The sequence below is a fragment of the Somniosus microcephalus genome, chromosome 3 (assembly GCF_052327205.1).
Source record: "Somniosus microcephalus isolate GS21.2 chromosome 3, FLI_Smic_1.0, whole genome shotgun sequence".
Lineage (NCBI taxonomy): Eukaryota > Metazoa > Chordata > Chondrichthyes > Squaliformes > Somniosidae > Somniosus > Somniosus microcephalus.
In genome coordinates, this window is record NC_140989.1 from 197,528,490 (window position 1) to 197,551,049 (window position 22,560).

A 22,560-nucleotide genomic window follows, 5' to 3' on the forward strand; every position below is an offset into this window, starting at 1 on the left:
GTCGGCTGGACGTTGGTGGGTGTGCGCGGGCTGACAGGAGCGAGTTGTTGAAGTGAAGTGTCGGAGGGAGAGCAGGAGTCGGGAGGGAACGGCTTCAACTCATCCCCTCACCTTCCCTTCAGACCAGGTGAAGCGGGTGCCCTGCTCCAGCAGAGACGGAGAGCGAGCGGGGCGGGGCTGGGCTGACGGGCGCGCGCTCTGGCGGTGTCGCGGGCTCGCGCGCGGCCGAGGCTGACGGTGAGCAGCGCGGCAGGATCCCGGGCCGTCGCCTCCCTCTGTTGGTCGGTGTGTGTGAGGTTGGGCCCCCCCACCCCCGGGCCGGGATGTTCGCGGCGGTGGAGCCGGGCCCGGCGCTGTGCAGCGACTCCAACATCCTGTGTCTGTCGTGGAAGGGCCGGGTGCCCAGGAGCGAGAAGGAGAAGGCCGTGTGCCGGCGGCGCTGCTGCCAGCAGGGCTGGCTGGCCAGCGGCAACGCCAGAGGGGTGGTCGGCGTGACTTTCACCGCCAGCCACTGCCGGAGGGAGCGCAGCAGCCCGCAGAGGATCAACTTCAACCTGCGAGGCCACAACAGCGAGGTGAGCTTGACGATTGGGATGGAATGGCAGCCGCGGCTCTCGGGTCACCCCGGGCGGCAGAGCAGGTGCCGGCCGGCCGGCCTGACCAGGGCCGAGCTGCTCTTACATGCAAAACCTCGACGGCTGATCTCGCTCTGCAAAAATGCAACTTCTTTTCCTTTCCCTTCCAGACAGATTTAACATACACCGAGCCAAGGGTCCATTTGCACTGCCCCGCTTGACAGCGCGTTCGTGCAAAGCGGCTGCTGCCCTGAAATGACAAAAATAAATGTCACTTTTTTGTTTTTTGGGGCCGGATCCCACCGAAGCTGCCTCCAGAGATCGGTGGTGTCAAACCGTCTGGAGGAGGCGGGCGTGCCGCTCGGGGTTGATGCTAACGTGGAGTTGATTGAACTCAAGTGCGATGCCCACACTCTGAAAATATTTTAAATTGGACAATCGGGCACGGAACTGTGTCCTGGCCGGGAAATTCAGAATTGGAACCAATGACATGAGCTGGGTAACTGCAGTATCATCTTGGCTGGCTGTGGTCTTCCTTATATGATGGTGCCTGGAGCACATTTTCCTATAGTCATAGCCTGCTATAAAATAATGCTTTTTCCTTGACACATTGCACTATCCTCTATAATTGGCTGGTTCAGAAGCAAGTTCATTTTTATATATAAATTAAAATTAAAATACTTCAAAAGTGAATTTAAGACCGATTCAATCTTGAGTTTGATTAGATTATAAGCCTAAACTGCTTCAGTTTTGGTTTTGTGCTTTAGCCTCTGTTGGGTTTCTACCTTCAAATTCACTGTGAGATAGCTATTTTCTGCTAAATGTATTTGTACTGTAATAAAAACAGAAAATGTTGGCAATACTCAGCAGGTCAGGCAACATTTGTGGAGAGAGAACCAGTTAACGTGTCAGGTTGATGACGTTTCGTGCTCTGACGAAAGGTCATCGACCTGAAACATTAACTCTGGTTTTCTCTCCACAGATGCTGCCTGACCTGCTGAGTAGTTCCAGCATTTTCTGTTTTTATTTCAGATTTCCAGCATCCGCAGTATTTTGCTTTTATATTTGTACTTTAACTGTATGTGGCTGAGAATATGAGAGTCATAGAATCAATGAAAATCTACCGTAGGTGTTTAAAGATTGCCAACTATATGACCAAGTAAATGTGTCCGTGTGCTGCTGGATTGTCTGAAGGTATCTATGCTATTATACTAATGTTGGGACATATAGGCCTAGAAATTCAGTGGATAGCGCCAGCCGTTAACGCCATAAGAGGGGTCTACTTCCAGCGCTAGGCACTTTGCGCCCGGGCGCAGCGCGATCCGCGCCGACGCCCAAATTCAGTTGACATTTAGCGCCGGCGCAAAGTGTTTGCGCCCGCTCAGGTGCGCGCGCAGCTTATGACGTCATATCGTCGCGCAACGCTGTTTGTGCGCCCCAAACCGGAAATTCAGTGGCGCCCGCCCAATGTGGGCGTGGCGCTGCTAAGAACTGTGAAGTGGAACGCAACAGAGGCCCTGTGGGCCTCGGGGAGCGCTAATTAAAGGGCACTTACACTGACCTATAAAGCCCAGCCATTTTGCTGCAATGACTTTACTGCTTTGGATTTCTGGACAGAGACCAAGGGACAGAGCTAACTGATTTGGGACAACATAGGAGAGGTATTTTTGGCTTCTGGCCAGTGCTTTGACATTTGACTCATTGTGATTTCACTGTTTTCAACTTCATTATGGGGGCTGTATGGGGGTGCAACCCTGAGTTGCAGCATTATGTGCGAAGGGCTCGCAGACGCTGTGAGAGAGGGCCAGCCATGCCTAGACGCAGAGGGGCCATCAGGCGTCGGCAACGTAGGCCTTACACACTCGGGCAATACCGGCAGCAGGTGTCCTATCTCACCATGACTGCGGCTCATTGTGTTAAGAGGCTGCGCTTCAGAAGGGAGGTGGTTGCAGAGATCTGCCAGCTGCTTCACAGAGATCTGCGTCCACAGCTGATGTGCAGGACGTCTCTCTCGGTGGAAGTGAAGGTCACGGTGGCTCTGAGCTTTTATGCAAGCGGCTCCTTCCAAGCCGCTGCTGGGGACATAGCGAACATCTCCCAGTTTGCCGCGCATCGCTGCATCCGGCAGGTCACCGATGCACTTTTCGCGAGGAGACACCAATTCATCTCCTTCCCCATGACCCGACAGAGGCAGGAGCAGCGTGCAGTCGGATTTGGCAGGTTCGCAGGCTTCCCCATGGTGCAGGGCGCCATTGACTGCACGCATGTGGCTATGCGGGCACCTATCCACAATGCCGAGGATTACCGCAACCGGAAGGGCTACCATTCCCTCAATGTACAGCTGGTGTGTGACCACAGGCAGCGCATCCTAGCTGTCAATGCCCGCTTCCCAGGAAGCAGCCACGATGCATTCATCCTGTGCCAGACTACTGTGGCTGACATGTTCGAGGCACAGCCTCCACCAAGGGGATGGCTTATTGGGGACAAGGGCTACCCTTTGTGTACATGGCTCATGACCCCGCTCCGCGCGCCCAGGACCCCAGCGGAGGAGGCATACAACGAAAGCCATCAAGCCACAAGGAACATCATAGAGCAAACGATAGGCGTCCTCAAGCAACGGTTCCGCTGCCTGGATCGTTCCGGCGGCTCTCTACAGTACTCGCCAGATAGAGTCTCCCAGTTCGTCGTCGTGTGCTGCATGCTGCACAACCTGGCTATCCGCAGGACTCAGGTACTGCCACCTGACATTGCACCACCACCTCAGGAGGACCATGAGGAGGAGGAGGAGGAGTACGAGCCCAGGAGGGAGCCACAAGGTCCAAGGGCCGTCCGCCGGGGGCTTATTGCTCGACACTTCTAGGCCCCCGTCAGGGAATGGGCTGTGGAAATGTACGCACCCGAAGGCAGCCGCTCCGCAAGCCCTGAGCCGGTTAACGCAACAACCACTTGAAACATGACACCTGGACATGCTGAATAAATAAAACGCTTTATTTCACAAACTCGGGGCCCTTCCCACATGAAACAGAAAAACAGACAAGAGCCCCAAAAAACAGTCAAAAACATCTGTTGCTCCCAAAACTTGGGGAGGACTTACAAAACTTGGCCATCCAAATGGCCTTCAACATCGGCCTTACAAAAATAAGGGCCCCCCTCCACAACACAAACACCCCCATAAAAACAAACAAGGCCTTGATCTTCGGCCTTCCCAAAATAATCCCCCCCAAAACACAAGCCCCCCCATATATAAAAAAGCGCTCTCGCCACACTCTAGTGGGTGTGCCGAGAGGGCGAGTCCTTAGACAGCCTTCCCCAGCCCCTGCCCGACCTGCTGCTCCGCCTCAACCTGGGCCCTGTGGCTGGGACAAGGCTGGGGGAAGGCTCATGAGGGCCCCGAGGCGTGTCGGCAGATGCCCTTGGGGGTCGGCCTAGACGACGCACGTCCCGGGAGGGGCCGGCTGCTGACTGCTGCAGCTGTCGCTGGCCAGCATCAGTGCCAGCAGCAGCTCGTCGCACCTTGGCTGGGGGAGTGGCAGTGTCGGCTGCACCAAGGGGGGCAAGCTGGCTGATGGCAGGCGCGCGATGTTCGCCAGAGACACTGGCACTCGGCCGGCCTGGCAGTGCAGCAGGCGCAGCTATCTGGTGGAGGCCAGACCGCTGTGCTGCAGCAGGGCGGCGGGTGCCGTGGCGAAGCCTCTGCGCCACAGCGAGTGTGGCAGAAGTGAGTGCCCGAACTGCCCTGGTATGTGGCCGCATCAGCTGTGCCAGTGTCTGGACGGCACCACTCATCTCGCGAGTCGCCTCCTGCACTGCTGCAAGATGCTGGACACCCCTGTCATGGGCTGCCGCGAGTTGTTCCACCCCCCTGGCCTGTGATTCCCCGAATGCGACCACACTCTGAGCCAGGGACTGAATGGCCTGAGGCATCTGGTCCACAACCCCCATGAACTCCTGGTGGCGCCGCTCAGAGGCCGCCGAGATCTCTTCGAGGAGGCGCACCTCCTGGGCGAGGACCCTCTCCGGACTGGAGGGAGGACTCTCCCTCTGGGGAGAAGGCGGCCGAGCTGGCCGAACCCTCCCGCCTGCCTCAACCCCACTGGGCCCAGGATCTGCCCTCCCCTGCAACACCTCCCCCCTCTGGGGAGCAGGCCGGCGTGCTGCCGGACCCTTCCCGCGTGCCTCAACCCCACTGGCCACAGAATCTGCCCTCCCCTGCAACACTTCCCCCTGGTTCTCCTGCAGGCCAGACGTCCCCCCTCCACTGCCATCCCCTGGCGCGGCTGAGGGTTCCCCCGATGTGCCGCCTTCCTCCTGGTCCTCGTCGTCCTCCTCCTCCAAGGGCCTGGCACTCGGAGCTTCAGGGACCACCTCCTCCTCAGCAGCTGAAAGCAGGAGGGCATAAGAGTAGCTTTAGAGTGAGGACATGGCGTCAGCGAGGGAGGCCTGAGTGGTGGCATTATGCGCATTTGTCGGTCAGTGGGAAAGGATCTAGATCTGAAGCGCTAGGGCAACGAGAGAGGTCCAACCGGTCATGTCCTTACCAGTGGGTTCCAGTACAGGGTCCGCATCTCCGATCGCAACAGGGCCAGTCACCCGGGAACGCATGAGTCCAGCCACACACTCCTCCAGATCAGTGAGCGCCTGGTACTGGGGACGGCCTCCACCGGTGACAGTCTGGCTCCTCAAATTCCTTGCCAGCTTGGCCTGCAAGAGAAAGGACGGACTCACTGCCTCCCATGGTGGAATAGCTTGGCCAGTGTGGTGCCCTGTTGCTGTGTGCACTGCCTCCCATGGTGGAATAGCTTGGCCAGTGTGGTAAGTGCAGAAAGTGCTATTGATGATCATGCCAGTGCCATTGCTGTGGGAGGAGGGCTGCCCATTAGGCCTTTGAGGTCCCTTTGGCCATAATGTGAGGTTCACATGCAAGGATGAGGAGGACACTGGAAAGGGTACTCACCTTCACTAACCGAGTGAGGTCGTTGAACTTCTTGCGGCATTGGTCCGCACTCCTGGGGACATCGCAGGTGGATGACACCCTGCGGGCGATTCTCCTCCAGGCTTTCCTGTACTCGCTCCTGGGAGCCTTGTTGCCACTGTCCGGGCACAAGATCTGTCTTTTGTCCTCCACACCATTAATGAGCACCCTCAGAGCATGCTCGGAGAAGCGCTGCGCTCGTTCACGGGCCCTCTCCATGTCTCCTGGCGCTATTTTGGCCCACCAGCAGTGTTGAGGCCTAGCTGCAGGGCTCCAGTATGCAGGGCGTGGCAGCAGTCAAAGTCGACCCCCCTTTAAGAGCAGGCCGGCGTCAGGGTGTCTGCTGTCAATCAAAACATGACCGCACCTGCGCTGCGCCCGGCCTCGGCGTTATCAGGCCGCATCGCCGGATTAGCGCCTGAACAGAGCATTGCAACGCCAGTTTCAGCGCTCGGCCAAACTCTTGGCCAACTCTACTGAATTTCGGCGAGGTGGCCTGCACTTTCCGGCGGGCGCTAACTTTAGCGAGCGCCCGACTTTAGCGCCCCAAAAGTGTCCAGACTGAATTTCTAGGCCATATACTTTCTAAACCCCCATGATGGCTCAACGTCTGTTAGAATATGAGGCAATAAACAGCAAGTAAAGTTGTTGTTTATTCTTGAGGAAATTGCAGACAGGAAGATTATTGCTATGTAGTAGATGAATTTCTTGGAGTTTACACCAACCATTTAATGTTTGTAGCAGCCATATTGTTGTCAACACGATTAATCGTTATGGGGGAAAATGTGAGCTTTAAGTAAATAATCAATCACAGGAGCATAAGAACATCGTTAGAATGAAATCCGTACAAATTCTAAAACAACCATTAAGAATCCACCAGTCAGTTCAGATAATAGTAAGAGGTTGTTTCTCCCTTGCAATTGTGGCTGGGAAGTGAAGAGGAACCTCCACTGTTATGGAATTAGATCTAAATTTTATTGAGTGGAGGGAAAAAATGTTTTTCAAGGCCAAAAATGATTTAGACAGTTAAAATGGTAGATGTGAGAAACATGAACTGAACTTCATCTATTTATAATCTATGTATTAAATGTTACATTGTTTAATGTAAAACTTATTTCATTCTATGGCCTACATTTGATATATAGTTATTGACATGACAGTTTGTATTGTGATAATGATCAGTGTTGCTTTCTTGCCAAGTAATAGGAACAATTAAAGAATTTTGTTTTAGATAACATTTGTGTGAAAATAAAACCATTTTTTTGCAGAGATAGTGTTCTGATTGTGCCCTTCTGAACATTGCTATGGGGGTCATTTTAATTTTATGATGCAGCTATTGCAATGTTAGTTATCTGTAAGATGACTAGTTATGAATTTAGATTGGTTGACATTTTACATGGTACGTATCCATTATGTGCAGTACAAGTAGTGTTCCCTGTACTGGGTACCTCTGTTTTTGACGATATTCCTTCATCTGAGTCATAATACGTAGAGAGTTATATATCTGAGAAAGAAATCATAATATTTTCTTAATTGAGATAGACTAGGAGCTGTGCAGGAGCAAAGGGAATTAGGTGTCCATGTATACAAAAGCACAAAGTATGCCCAGGTACAAAAAGTAATCAAAAAATGCTAATGGAGTGTTGCCATTATCTCAAGGAGGTTTGAATACAAAAGTGACGAAGTTATGCTTCAGATATACAGAACCCTGATTAGACTTCATCTGGCGTACTGCATTCCATTTTAGGTACCAAACCGCGGGAAATACATGTTGCCCTTGGAGGGAGTACAGTGCAGATTCACCAGAATTGTATCTGGGCTTAAAGGGTTAATTTATGAGGACAGGTGGCATAAGCTTGGTTTGTATCCCCTTGAGTTTTGAAGGTTGAGGGGTGATCTAATCGAGGTATTTAAAATGATAAAGGGACTCGATATGGTAGATGCAGAGAAATTAGTTCTCTCTGGTAGGAATTCCAAAACAAGGGGGCACAATCAACATTCCCCCTCTTTTTTTTATGGGTGTGCGGCCCATTCACAGTTTCTCACATGCGTGAACTTATCCCGGGCTATGTGGGACGGGCAAACAGCTGCGCAGCTTAGAGTGAACATCGGGCACAATCCTAAAATTAGACCGTGGTTTTTTTAGGAGTGAAATCAGAAGCACTTTTTCACACAAAGGATAATGGAAATCTGAAACATCCCTGAAAAGGCTGAGTCAATAACATTTTCAAGAGTGAGATCAATATTTTTTGGTAGGTAACAGTATGAAGGGGTATGGAGCAAAGGCAGATAATTGAGTTGAGATACAGATCAGCCATGATAGAAACATAGAAGATAGGAGCAGGAGTAGGCCATTCGGCCCCTCGAGCCTGCTCCACCATCCAATGAGATCATGGCTGATCATCCAAACTCAGTACCCTGTCCCTGCCTTCTCCCCATATCCCTTCATCCCTTTAGCTTTAAGAAATATATCTAACTCCTTCTTGAATATATTTAATGAATTGGCCTCAACTGCCTTCTGTGGTAGAGAATTCTACAGGTTCACCACTCTCTGGGTGAAGAAATTCCTCCTCATTTCTGTCCTAAATGGCTTAACCCTTATCCTTAGACTGTGACCACTGGTTCTGGACTCCCCTGCCATTGGGAACATCCTTCCTGCATCTAGTCTGTCTAGTCCTGTTGGAATTTTATAAGTTTCAATGAGATCCCCTCTCATTCTTCTAAACTCCAGCGAGTATAAGCCCAATCGACCCAATCTCTCCTCATACGTCATTCCTGCCATCCCAGGTAAAAGTCTGGTGAATCTTCGCTGCACTTCCTCCATGGCAAGAACATCCTTTCTCAGATAAGGTGACCAAAACTGCCCACAATACTCAAGGTGTGGTCTCACCAAGGCCCTGTACGACTGTAGCAAGACATCCTTGTTCCTGTACTCAATCCCTCTCGCTACGAAGGCCAACATACCATTTGCCTTCTTAACCGCCTGTTGCACCTGCATGCTTACCTTCAGCGACTGGTGCACAAGGACACCCAGGTCTCGTTGCACTTCCCCTTCTCCCAATCTATTGCCGTTCAGATAATAACCTGCCTTCCTGTTTTTGCCACCAGAGTGGATAACCTCGCATTTATCCACATTATACAGGATCTGCCATGCATCTGCCCAATCACCCAACCTGTCCAAATCATACTGGAGTTTCTCGGCATCCTCCTCACAGCACACACGCCCACCCAGCTTTGTGTCATCTGCAAACTTGAAGATATTACATCTAGTTCCGTCATCTAGATCATTAATATATATTGTGAATAGTTGGGGACCTAGCACCGATCCCTGCGGTACCCCACTAGTCACTGCCTGCCACTCGGAAAAAGAGCCGTTTATTCCAACTCTTTGCTTCCTGTCTGCCAACCAGTTCTCTATCCAAGTCAGTACCTTGCCCCCAATCCCATGAGCCTTAACTTTACACGCTAATCTCTTATACGGGACCTTATCAAAAGCCTTCTGAAAGTCCAAATACACCACATTCCACTGGTTCTCCCTTATCTATTCTACCAGTTACATCATCAAAAAATTCCAGTAGATTAGTCAAGCATGATTTACCTTTTGTAAATCCATGTTGACTTTGTCCGATCCTGTCACTGTTTTCCAAGTGCTCTGCTATTACATCTTTTATAATGGACTCTAGCATTTTCCCCACTACCGATGTCAGGCTTACCGGTCTATAATTCCCCGTTTTCTCTCTACCACCTTTTTTGAACAGTGCTACCCTCCAATCCATGGGAACTGTTCCAGAGTCTATAGAATTTTTGAAGATGATCAGTAATGCATCTAATATTTCTAGGGCCACTTCCTTAAGTACCCTAGGACGTAGATTATCAGGCCCTGGGGATTTATCGGCATTCCCGTCAATTTCCCGAACACCATTTCCGTACAAATACTGATTTCATTCAGTTCCTCCCTCTCATTAAACCCTATGTTTCCCGACATCTCTGGGAGGCTATTTGTGTCCTCCTTTGTGAAGACAGAACCAAAGTATGTATTTAATTGGTCTGACATTTCTTTGTTCCCCATTATAAATTCCCCTGATTCTGACTGCAAGGGACGTATGCTTGACTTCACCAATCTTTTTCTCTTCACATATCTATAAAAGCTTTTACAGTCAGTTTTTATGTTCCCTGCAAGCTTACTCTCATACTCTATTTCCCCTCTCTTAATTAATCCCTTTGTCCTCCTTTGCTGAATCATAAACTGCTCCCAATCCTCAGGTTTACTGCTTTTTCTGGCCAATTTATATGTCCTCTCCTTGGATTTTATGCTATCCCTAATTTCCTTTGTTAGCCACGGTTGAGTCACCTTTTTTGTTTTATTTTTATGCCAAACAGGGATGAACAAATTCTGTAGTTCATTCATGCGATCTTTGAATGTTTGCCATTGCGTATCCACCGTCAACCCTTTCAGTAACATTCCCCAATCAATCCTACCCAACTCGCGCCTCATACCATCGTAGTTTCCTTTATTTAAATTCAGGACCCTAGTCTCTGAGTCAACTACTTCACTCTCCATCTTAATGAAGAATTCGATCATATTATGATCGCTCCGCCCCAAGGGGCCTCGCACAACAAGAATCCTTTCTCATTACATAATACCCAGTCTAAGATGGCCTGGTCTCTAGTTGGTTCCTCAACATATTGGTCCAGGAAACCATCCCGTATACACTCCAGGAATTCCTGCTCCACAGTATTGTTACTAATTTGGTTAGCCCAATCTATATGTAGATTAAAGTCACCCATGATAACTGCTGTGCCCTTATTACACGCGTCTCTAATTTCCCGTTTAATGCCATCCTCAACCTCCGCATTACTGTTTGGAGGTCTGTATACCATTCCCACTAACGTTTTCTGCCCCTTGGTATTTCTCAGTTCTACCCATACAGATTCCACATCATCAGAGCTAATATCCTTCCTTTCAGTTGTGTTAATCCCCTCTTTAACCAGCAATGCTACCCCACCTCCTTTTCCTTTTTGCCTATCTTTCCTGAATATTGAATACCCCTGGATGTTGAGTTCCCAGCCTTGGTCACCCTGGAGCCATGTTTCCGTAATCCCAATCATATCATATCCGTTTACATCTATTTGCGCAGCTAATTCATCCACCTTATTACGAATGCTCCTCGCATTAAGAGACAAAGCCTTCAGGCTTGTTTTTTTAACACTCTTAGACCTTTTAGAATTATTAATTACTGTGGCCATGTTTAATTTAAACCCTTGATTTCTCTGACTACCACTTTTGCTTTTCTCCTTCCTGTCTTTTGCTTCTATCCTTGTTTCCCTTTCCTCTGTCTCCCTGCTCAGGTTCCCAACCCCCTGCCATTTTAGTTTAAACCCTCCCCCAGAGCACTAGCAAACACTCCCCCGAGGACATCGGTCCCAGTCCTGCCCAGGTGCAAACTGTCCAGTTTGTACTGGTCCCACCTCCCCTAGAACCAGTTCCAATGTCCCAGGAATTTGAATCCCTCCCCCTTGCACCATTCCTCTAGCCACGTATTTATCTGAAATATCCTTCTATTTTTACTCTCACTAGCACGTGGCAGTGGTAGCAATCCTGAGATTACTACCTTTTGAGGTCCTATTTTTAAATTTACCTCCTAACTCCCTATATTCAGCTTTTACGACCTCATCCTGTTTTTTACCAATATGCACCACGACAACTGGCTGTTCACCCTCCCCTTCCAAAATGCTCTGTAGCCACTCTGAGACATCCTTGACCCTTGCATCAGGGAGGCAACATACCATCCTGGAGTCTCATTTGCGGCTGCAGAAACGCCTATCTATTCCCCTTACAATAGAATCCCCTATTACTATAGCTCTACCCCTCTTTTTCCTCCCGTCCTGTGCAGCAGAGCCACCCATGGTGTCAGGAAGTTGGCTGTTGCTGCCTTCCCCCGATAAGCCATCCTCCCCAACAATATCCAAAGCGGTAAATCTGTTTGAGGGGGATGGCCACAGGGGACCCCTGCACTACCTGCCTGCGCCTACTACTCTGCCTGGCAGTCACCCATTCCCTTCCTGCCTGTGCAGCCTTTACCTGCGGTGTGACCAACTCATTAAACGTGATATCCACGACGTCCTCAGCATCGCGAATGCTCCAGTATTTATCCATTCGCAGCTCTAGCGCCGCAGTGCGGTCTGCCAGTAGCTGCAGCTGGATACACTTCCCACACACATGGTCGTCGGGGACACAGGAAGTGTCCCTCATTTCCCACATAGTGCAGGAGGAGCATACCACGGTGTCGAGCTGTACTGCCATGACTTACCCTTTAATTAATTCAAATTAAATTAAATCAAATCACTCCCACCAATTACACTATAATTAAATGATATACTCAAGGGCCCTTGTTTACCAGCAGTCCTCGCTACACAACAGAGACTTTAGAAACTATAAACCACAAAATTTAAGTTTGGAAAAAAGCGAGAATGAGAGAAATACTCACCAACCAATCACTTACCTGATTTCTGGTGACGTCACACTTCGATTACTTTTTAATTCTCTCTCTCCTCTCGCAGATCCGCCTCTCCCGCTCTCGGAGCTCGGTTTAAATCAGCCTCTCCCGCCTCTCCTCTCTCGCAGGTCTGCCTCTCCCGCTCTCGGAGCTCGGTTTAAATCAGCCTCTCCCGCCTCTCCTCTCGCAGGTCTGCCTCTCCCGCTCTCGGAGCTCGGTTTAAATCAGCCTCTCCCGCCTCTGCTCTCGCAGGTCCACCTCTACTGCTCTTGGAGCTCAGTTTAAATCAGCCTCTCCTCCCGCAGGTCCGCCTCTCCCGCTCTCGGAGCTCAGTTTAAATCGGCCTCTCCCGCCTCTTCTCTTGCAGGTCCGCCTCTCCCGCTCTCGGAGCTCGGTTTAAATCAGCCTTTCCTACCTCTCTTCTCGCAGGACCGCCTCTCCCGCTCTCGGAGCTCGGTTTAAATCAGCCTCTCCCGCCTCTCCTCGCGCAGGTCCGCCTCTCCCGCTCTAAGGAGCTCGGTTTAAATCAGCCTTTCCCGCCTCTCCTCTCGCAGGTCTGCCTCTCCCGCTCTCGGAGCTCGGTTTAAATCAGCCTCTCCCGCCTCTCCTCTCCCAGGTCCGCCTCTCCCGCTCTCGGAGCTCGGTTTAAATCAGCCTCTCCCGCCTCTCCTTTCGCAGGTCCGCCTCTCCCGCTCTCGGAGCTCGGTTTAAATCAGCCTCTCCTCTCGGGGCTTGGTTTAAATCAGCCTCTCCTGCCTCTCCTCTCGCAGGTCCGCCTCTCCCGCTCTCGGAGCTCGGTTTAAATCAGCCTCTCCCCTCACAGGTCTGCTTCTCCCTCTCTCGGAGCTTGGTTTAAATCAGCCTCTCCTCTCGCAGGTCCGCCTCTCGCGCTCTCGGAGCTCGGTTTAAATCAGCCCCTCCCGCCTCTGCTCTCGCAGGTCCGCCTCTCCCACTCTCGGAGCTCAGTTTAAATCAGCCTCTCCTGCCTCTCCTCTCGCAGGTCCGCCTCTCCCGCTTTCGGAGCTCGGTTTAAATCAGCCTCTCCCGCCTCTGCTCTCGCAGGTCCGCCTCTCCCGCTCTCGGAGCTCGGTTTAAATCAGCCTCTCCCACCTCTCCTCTCTCGCAGGTCCGCCTCTCCCGCTCTCGGAGCTCGGTTTAAATCAGCCTCTCCCACCTCTCCTCTCGCAGGTCTGCCTCTCCCGCTCTCGGAGCTCGGTTTAAATCAGCCTTTCCTACCTCTCTTCTCGCAGGTCCGCCTCTCCCGCTCTCGGAGCTCGGTTTAAATCGGCCTCTCCCGCCTCTCCTCTTGCAGGTCCGCCTCTCCCGCTCTCGGAGCTCGGTTTAAATCAGCCTCTCCCGCCTCTTCTCTCGCAGGTCCGTCTCTCCAGCTCTTGGAGCTCGGTTTAAATCAGCCTCTCCCGCCTCTCCTCTCTCGCAGGTCTGCCTCTCCCGCTCTCGGAGCTCGGTTTAAATCAGATTCTCCCGCCTCTCCTCCCGCAGGTCCGCCTCTCCCGCTCTCGGAGCTCGGTTTCAATCGGCCTCTCCCGCCTCTCCTCTTGCAGGTCCGCCTCTCCCGCTCTCGGAGCTCGGTTTAAATCAGCCTTTCCTACCTCTCTTCTCGCAGGACCGCCTCTCCCGCTCTCGGAGCTTGGTTTAAATCAGCCTCTCCCGCCTCTCCTCGCGCAGGTCCACCACTCCCGCTCTAAGGAGCTCGGTTTAAATCAGCCTTTCCTACCTCTCCTCTCGCAGGTCTGCCTCTCCCGCTCTCGGAGCTTGGTTTAAATCAGCCTCTCCCGCCCCTCCTCGCGCAGGTCCGCCTCTCCCGCTCTAAGGAGCTCGGTTTAAATCAGCCTTTCCCGCCTCTCCTCTCGCAGGTCTGCCTCTCCCGCTCTCGGAGCTCGGTTTAAATCAGCCTCTCCCGCCTCTCCTCTCCCAGGTCCGCCTCTCCCGCTCTCGGAGCTCGGTTTAAATCAGCCTCTCCCGCCTCTCCTTTCGCAGGTCCGCCTCTCCCGCTCTCGGAGCTCGGTTTAAATCAGCCTCTCCTCTCGGGGCTTGGTTTAAATCAGCCTCTCCTGCCTCTCCTCTCGCAGGTCCGCCTCTCCCGCTCTCGGAGCTCAGTTTAAATCAGCCTCTCCCCTCACAGGTCTGCTTCTCCCTCTCTCGGAGCTTGGTTTAAATCAGCCTCTCCTCTCGCAGGTCCGCCTCTCGCGCTCTCGGAGCTCGGTTTAAATCAGCCCCTCCCGCCTCTGCTCTCGCAGGTCCGCCTCTCCCGCTCTCGGAGCTCGGTTTAAATCAGCCTCTCCCACCTCTCCTCTCGCAGGTCTGCCTCTCCCGCTCTCGGAGCTCGGTTTAAATCAGCCTTTCCTACCTCTCCTCTCGCAGGTCTGCCTCTCCCGCTCTCGGAGCTCGGTTTAAATCAGCCTTTCCTACCTCTCTTCTCGCAGGTCCGCCTCTCCCGCTCTCGGAGCTCGGTTTAAATCGGCCTCTCCCGCCTCTCCTCTTGCAGGTCCGCCTCTCCAGCTCTTGGAGCTCGGTTTAAATCAGCCTCTCCCGCCTCTCCTCGCGCAGGTCCGCCTCTCCCGCTCTAAGGAGCTCGGTTTAAATCAGCCTTTCCCGCCTCTCCTCTCGCAGGTCCGTCTCGGAGCTCGGTTTAAATCAGCCTCTCCCACCTCTCCTCTCGCAGGTCTGCCTCTCCCGCTCTCGGAGCTCGGTTTAAATCAGCCTTTCCTACCTCTCCTCTCGCAGGTCTGCCTCTCCCGCTCTCGGAGCTCGGTTTAAATCAGCCTTTCCTACCTCTCTTCTCGCAGGTCCGCCTCTCCCGCTCTCGGAGCTCGGTTTAAATCGGCCTCTCCCGCCTCTCCTCTCGCAGGTCTGCCTCTCCCGCTCTCGGAGCTCGGTTTAAATCAGCCTCTCCCGCCTCTCCTCTCGCAGGACCGCCTCTCCCGCTCTCGGAGCTCGGTTTAAATCAGCCTCTCCCGCCTCTCCTCGCGCAGGTCCGCCTCTCCCGCTCTAAGGAGCTCGGTTTAAATCAGCCTTTCCCGCCTCTCCTCTCGCAGGTCCGTCTCGGAGCTCGGTTTAAATCAGCCTCTCCTCTCGCAGGTCTGCCTCTCCCGCTCTCGGAGCTCGGTTTAAATCAGCCTCTCCCGCCTCTGCTCTCGCAGGTCCACCTCTACTGCTCTTGAAGCTCAGTTTAAATCAGCCTCTCCTGCCTCTCCTCCCGCAGGTCCGCCTCTCCCGCTCTCGGAGCTCGGTTTAAATCGGCCTCTCCCGCCTCTCGCAGGTCCGCCTCTCCCGCTCTCGGAGCTCGGTTTAAATCAGCCTTTCCTACCTCTCTTCTCGCAGGACCGCCTCTCCCGCTCTCGGAGCTTGGTTTAAATCAGCCTCTCCCGCCTCTCCTCGCGCAGGTCCGCCTCTCCCGCTCTAAGGAGCTCGGTTTAAATCAGCCTTTCCCGCCTCTCCTCTCGCAGGTCTGCCTCTCCCGCTCTCGGAGCTCGGTTTAAATCAGCCTCTCCCGCCTCTCCTCTCACAGGTCCGCCTCTCCCGCTCTCGGAGCTCGGTTTAAATCAGCCTCTCCCGCCTCTCCTTTCGCAGGTCCGCCTCTCCCGCTCTCGGAGCTCGGTTTAAATCAGCCTCTCCCGCCTCTCCTCTCGCAGGTCTGCCTCTCCCGCTCTCGGAGCTCGGTTTAAATCAGCCTCTCCCGCCTCTCCTCTCACAGGTCCGCCTCTCCCGCTCTCGGAGCTCGGTTTAAATCAACCTCTCCCGCCTCTCCTTTCGCAGGTCCGCCTCTCCCGCTCTCGGAGCTTGGTTTAAATCAGCCTCTCCTCTCGGAGCTCGGTTTAAATCAGCCTCTCCCCTCACAGGTCTGCTTCTCCCTCTCTCGGAGCTTGGTTTAAATCAGCCTCTCCTCTCGCAGGTCCGCCTCTCGCGCTCTCGGAGCTCGGTTTAAATCAGCCCCTCCCGCCTCTGCTCTCGCAGGTCCGCCTCTCCCACTCTCGGAGCTCAGTTTAAATCAGCCTCTCCTGCCTCTCCTCTCGCAGGTCCGCCTCTCCCGCTTTCGGAGCTCGGTTTAAATCAGCCTCTCCCGCCTCTGCTCTCGCAGGTCCGCCTCTCCCGCTCTCGGAGCTCGGTTTAAATCAGCCTCTCCCACCTCTCCTCTCTCGCAGGTCTGCCTCTCCCGCTCTCGGAGCTCGGTTTAAATCAGCCTCTCCCGCCTCTCCTCTCGCAGGACCGCCTCTCCCGCTCTCGGAGCTCGGTTTAAATCAGCCTCTCCCGCCTCTCCTCGCGCAGGTCCGCCTCTCCCGCTCTAAGGAGCTCGGTTTAAATCAGCCTTTCCCGCCTCTCCTCTCGCAGGTCCGCCTCTCCTGCTCTCGGAGCTCGGTTTAAATCAGCCTCTCCCGCCTCTCCTCTCGCAGGTCTGCCTCTCCCGCTCTCGGAGCTCGGTTTAAATCAGCCTCTCCCGCCTCTGCTCTCGCAGGTCCACCTCTACTGCTCTTGGAGCTCAGTTTAAATCAGCCTCTCCTGCCTCTCCTCCCGCAGGTCCGCCTCTCCCGCTCTCGGAGCTCGGTTTAAATCGGCCTCTCCCGCCTCTCCTCTTGCAGGTCCGCCTCTCCCGCTCTCGGAGCTCGGTTTAAATCAGCCTTTCCTACCTCTCTTCTCGCAGGACCGCCTCTCCCGCTCTCGGAGCTTGGTTTAAATCAGCCTCTCCCGCCTCTCCTCTCGCAGGTCCGTCTCTCCAGCTCTTGGAGCTCGGTTTAAATCAGCCTCTCCCGCCTCTGCTCTCGCAGGTCCGCCTCTCCCGCTCTTGGAGCTCGGTTTAAATCAGCCTCTCCTCTCGCAGGTCTGCCTCTCCCACTCTCGGAGCTCGGTTTAAATCAGCCTCTCCTGCTCTCGGAGCTCGGTTTAAATCAGCCTCTCCTGCTCTCGGAGCTCGGTTTAAATCAGCCTCTCCCACTCTTGGAGCTCGGTTTAAATCAGTCTCTCCCGCCTCTCCTCTCGCAGGTCCGCAATTGAATGGTGGATCAGGCTCGAGGGGCTGAATGGCTCCTATGATGTTCTATGTTGCATAGATTATTATGCTAATTTTATTAAACATTACCACAGCAAATTTGTTCAAAATAATGGGATTGCACCAGTAATTCATGTTTATACCATTAATTTTTTGATTTCTTTTAATGGTAATTTTCTGTAAATCATACTATGCTAAGTTACTATTTTTTTCTAGTACAACAGTGAATAGTTACAAATATGGAAGTTGTAGCACCGAAGGTGATAGTATTGGTCACCACTTGTGCAAAGATTCCCCGTTTCAATAATTTTTTTGCATGAAAATGCTTTTTAGTTCCCCCTCCATGTGTCTATCTTGTCTCGAGATCACGGTCTGTTGTCTTCATTTTACCTACCAGAGTATTTTATTTGTCTTGTTTATTCCTTGTATCGTTTTGAACGCCTTTGTCAAATCCCCTCCGTTGTCTTGGTTCAAGATTGTACAGCCCTAGTTGCTATAACCTTTCCCTTGTAACTCAGGATTCCTCATCTCTGGTATCGTGAAAAATCTGTGTTGAACTTTCTCTGAAGCTATTAAATGATAGGGGATATTTGGGCCCTACAGAGGAGGATTACTAAAATGATGCTGAGTCTTAAAATATTTAAGCTATCAGGATATGCTTGCGATTATTTTCTTGAGAGTAATGCAGGCGTCAAAAGAGTTTGATTGAGGTTTTAAAGTGATGAGTGGATTCGAGTCTGCCCAGTTGGATAGGCTATTTGAGATGAAGAGGAACAGCAGGATCAGAGGGCATGCATATGAAATCCTTAGGCAAACAGTTAAGTTAAATCTTGGGTAGTATTTCTTTTCACAAAGCCATCGCTTCAAACAGTTACTAAAGCATGTGGTAAGTATTGGTTACCTGCAATCATTCAAACAGCAACAACATGTTCCAGAGAAAAAAGGACATTTCTAGTTCATGGTTCATTATCTCCCCCCTCCCCCCCCCCCCCCCAAAGCATTTGATGTGGTCGACCACACTGTCCTCCTCTAGTGCTTCTCTACTGTCGTCCAGCTCTGACTCTGCCCTCGCTTTGTTCCACTCTTACTATCTGATTGTAGCCAGAACATCTTGAGCAACAGCTTCTCTTCCTGCCCCCCCACCATTGTCTCCAGAGTCCCTCTAGGATCTTTCTCATTTCTCTACTGGCCCATGGCGATGTCATCTGCAAAGATAGGGTCAGCTCCACATGTACACCAACAACGCCAGCTCTATATCTCCAGCATCTCTCTTGATCCCTTTGCCTTGATGTTGTCAGATTGCTTGTCCTACATCCAGTCTTGGATGAGCCATCGTTTCCTGCAGTTAATTGTTGGAAAGATTTAAGCCATCGTCTTTGGCCCCTGTCACATAGGAACATGGAAACTAGAGTAGGCCATTCAGCCATTCGAGCATGTTCCGTCATTCAGTTAGATCCTGGCTGATCTGTATCTTAACTCCATCTACCCGCCTTAGTTCTGTAACTCTTAACACCCTTGCCTAACAAAAATCTATCAATCTCAGTTTTGAAATTTTCAATTGACCCCCAGCCTCAACAGCTTTTTGGGGGAGAGAGTTCCAGATTTCTGACAGCATCCCCCCATTCCCTGAACAGCCTGGCTCTAATTTTAAGGTTATGCCCCCCTGTTCTGGACTCCCCCACCAGTGGAAATAGTTTCTCTCTATCTACCCTGTCAACTCCTAATCGAGGTGTTTAAGATGATGAAAGATCACCCTAATTCTATACAAGCCTAGTCTGTGCAACCTGTCCTCATAATTTAGCCCCGGTATCATTCTGGTGAATCTGCGCTGCACCCCCTCCAAGGCCAATGTATCCTTCCTGAGGTGCGGGGCCCAGAACTGAATGCAGTACCCCAGATGGGGTCTAACCAGAGCTCTGTACAGCTGTAGCTTAACTTCCACCCCATTGTGTTCCAGCCCCCTTGAGCCTGTTTAATTTTTTTTACCTGCCTACTAGCTTTTAGTGATTTCAGTACTTGAACCCCTAAATCTCTCTGCTCATCTGCAGTTCCTTGCTTCTTGCCATTTAGAAAATGCTCTGAGCTATCTAAGTCTTAAGCAGATGACTTCACACTTACCCATATTGAACTCCAATCTTCCAGAGTTTTGCTCACTCATTTACTCTTATCAAATGTTCCTTTGCAACGTTCTGCTCCCATCTACACTATTTACTTAGTGTCGTCAGCAAACTTGGATATACGGCTCTCTATTCCTTCGTCTAAGCCATTTATAAATGCAGTGAAAAGCTGAGGCCCCAGTACAGACCCCTGGGGGATACCACTAGTCACATCCTGCCAATTTGAGTACACACCCATTATCCCTACTCTCTGCCTCCTAATCAATTCCCTATCAAAGCCAATAGGTTGGCTGCAATTCCATGCACTCTCATTGTTAACAGTTTCTTGTATGGATCCTTATCGAATGCCTTCTGGAAGTCCATATAAATAACATCAATAGACACCCTTATCTTAGTTACCTCATCAAAAAAATTCAACTAGCTTCATTAAACATGACTTGCCCTTTATAAATCCATGCTGGCTCTCTCTGATCAGCTCATATTGATCCAAATGCTCAGTCATTTTGGCCTTAATAACACATTCTAGTAACTTCCCCACAACTGACATTGAACTAATGGACCTATCATTTCCTAGTTTATCACTCTTACCCTTTTTAAATCGAGAGGCATTGGCAGTTTTCCAATCCAAGGGGACATTTCCTGAATCGAGTGTGTTTTGGAAGAGCATAACGACCTCATCAACAATGACCTCATCTACTTCTTTAAATACTCCAGGATGGATCTCATTAGTTTCTACATCACCATTTTTAACTTGTATTGCATCTAGTTATTTTCTCCCCTTGATTTATTTTTATTTTTCCCAGTATCTCACGTAGTTTATCCTCATCTCTACTGTGAAGACCGATACAAAGTAACTATTTAGTAAGTCTGCCATTTCCTGATTTCCAATTACAATATCACCTGCATCTGTCATAGAATCAAAGAAAGTTACAGCACGGAAGGAGCCATTTTGGCCCATCGTGTCCGCGCCGGCCAACAAAGAGCTATCAAACCTAATCCCACTCCCCAGCTCTTGGTCCGTAGCCCTGCAGGTTAGAGCATCCCAAGTGCACATCCAAGTACTTTTTAAATGTGGTTAGGGTTCCTGCCTCTAACACCCTTTCAGGCAGTGAGTTCCAGACCCCCACAACCCTCTGGGTGAAAACATTTCCCCTCAAATCCCCTCTAAACCGTCCACCAATTACTTTAAATTTGTGCCCCCTGGTTTTTGACCCCCCTGCTAAGGGAAATAGGTCCTTTCTATCCACTTTATCTATGCCCCTCATAGTTTTATACACCTCAATAAGGTCTCCCCTCAGCCTCCTCCATTCCAAGGAAAACAGACCCAGCCGATCCAGTCTTTCCTCATAGCGAAGATTCTCTACTCCCGGCAACATCCTTGTAAATCTCCTCTGTACCCTCTCTAGTGCAGTCACATCTTTCCTGTAATGTGACCAGAACTGCACGCAGTACTCTAAGGGTCATTAAGGGTCCCACATTATTCTTGGCACCCTCTTACATTTTTGAAACCCTTTAGTGTAGTCCTTAATAACCCTCGCAAGCTTTTTCTCGTATTACGGAAAGTACAGGATGGAATTGAAAAAGTTAAGAGGTTTTGATAGAGTAGATGGAGAAAAACTATTCCCTCTGGGTCAAAAAATCTAGAGGGGAGATGAAGAGAATTTTTTTCATGGAGTGTTGTCGGGACATGGAACACTCGACCTGAAAAGGTGGTGGAAGCTGATTCCATCAATAATTTTAAAAGGGAGTTGGACAGGTGCCCGAGGATGAGGAACTTGCAGGGTTACGGACAAAAAGCAGGGATGTGGGACTGAGCACGACTGCTCTTTCCATGAGCCAGCACAGGCCTGACGGGCTGAATGGCCTCCTGTGCTGTAAGTTTCTATGATTCTATGCTGTCTTGCCACTTTCTTTGTATCTTTGTTTTTTTTCCTCTACCAATCTCTAAATCTCTACTGTTCTTTGCATTCGTATAAGCCCTTTCTTTCTTTTTGTTTTATACTATCTCTCACTTCCCTTCTTGACCAAGGTTGTTTAATTACACATGTAGAGCTCTTGCCCTTTAGGGGTATGTACAGGTCTTGTATTCTACCAAATGCTTTTCTGAACACTGTTCATCTGTAGTTTTATTCCCTCAACAGTTCTGCCCAGTCTATTGTGGTCAATTCCTGCCTCATCCCTCCAAAGTCAGCCGTACCTAAATTTAAAACCTTGGTTCGTGACTCGCCCATCTTCCTATCATCGAATTCTAACGTATTATGGTCACTGTTAGCTAGGTGTTCCCTTACCATTAGATTATTGACCAGTTCAGACTCATTACTCATTGTTGAATCTAAGATGCCCTGTTCTTTTGTTGATGACATTTGCTGCCTTTGGGACTTGAGCTGTTCTGCTATCCCCAGTCTCCCATTATAACTACTCTGTTTGTGCAACAAGCCCCTCTGATCTCTGCGTTTGTCCCCCTACTTTATCACTGCTATCTGGAGGACTATAAACAACTCCCACCAAGTCTTGCATTCTTTTTTATTCCTCAATTCTACCCATAGCTTTTCTACTGCCTGCTCACCCTGACTGATATCCCCTCTTTGTTATAGTGTAATAGTGTCCCTCATCAATATTGCTGCTACTCCTTTTCTAAGTTCCTTGTCCTTTCTAAAGTCCTTATAACCTGGAATATTTATCTCCCAGTCAGGCCATGTTTGTAGCCAGGTCTCAGTGATAACCACTATGTCATACTCTCTTAGCTGAATTCACACTTCGAATTCACTTGTTTTATTTCTTATGCTACATGCATTAGTATATAAAACTCTTAATTTGACAATAGACCCTGCCCAGCCCTTATGTTCTGATCTCGTTTTTAACACATTTTAACTTATCACATTCCTTGTTTTTTTTATCAATTCTGTTGTATTTTGAGCAGTTACTTTATTATTTTCTATATTTTTTCTGAACTTGAAGTATATATATTATTGTAACACTATTGATTGCTCTCATCCCTTTTTTAATCTTTATGCTCTTTTTATTTCTGTCTGAGCCCCCCCTCTTTATTGGTTTAAAATCCTTTCTACAGCCCTCTGTACTCTTGCCCTTGATTGCATCTCTCTTTCCCAGGCCGAACCAGACTGTTTGCAACCTCGGCGTCCTGTTCAACTCAAGCTGAGCTTCTGGCACCATATCATGTCCATCATGGTCCGTCTCTGCCTATCCCTCAGCCCATCTGCTGCTGAAACCCTCATTTGTGCCTTTCACCTGCAGACTCGACTATTCCAATGCTCTTCTAGCCCACCTCCCATCCTCTACATTCCATAAACCTCACCTAATCCAAAATGTTTTTTTAACTGTCTACCCATTTTTAAGGATTTATTTATCTGCATACCTTTTATCCTCCACTGCA

General features: G+C 50.5%; 1 protein-coding gene across 5 annotated transcripts in view; it reads left to right on the top strand.

Moving 5' to 3' along the window:
* Positions 1 to 183: 183 nt before the first annotated feature.
* Positions 184 to 22,560, top strand: part of LOC147121665 (tubby-related protein 4-like) — a 426,260-nt gene continuing 403,883 nt past the window's right edge. For all 5 annotated transcript variants that reach the window (XM_085982109.1, XM_085982110.1, XM_085982112.1 and 2 more), the window contains exon 1: positions 184 to 575. In XM_085982109.1, the coding sequence (XP_085838235.1) occupies positions 324 to 575 (252 nt within the window). In that variant the 5' untranslated portion in view covers positions 184 to 323. The remainder of the gene's footprint in view (positions 576 to 22,560) is intronic.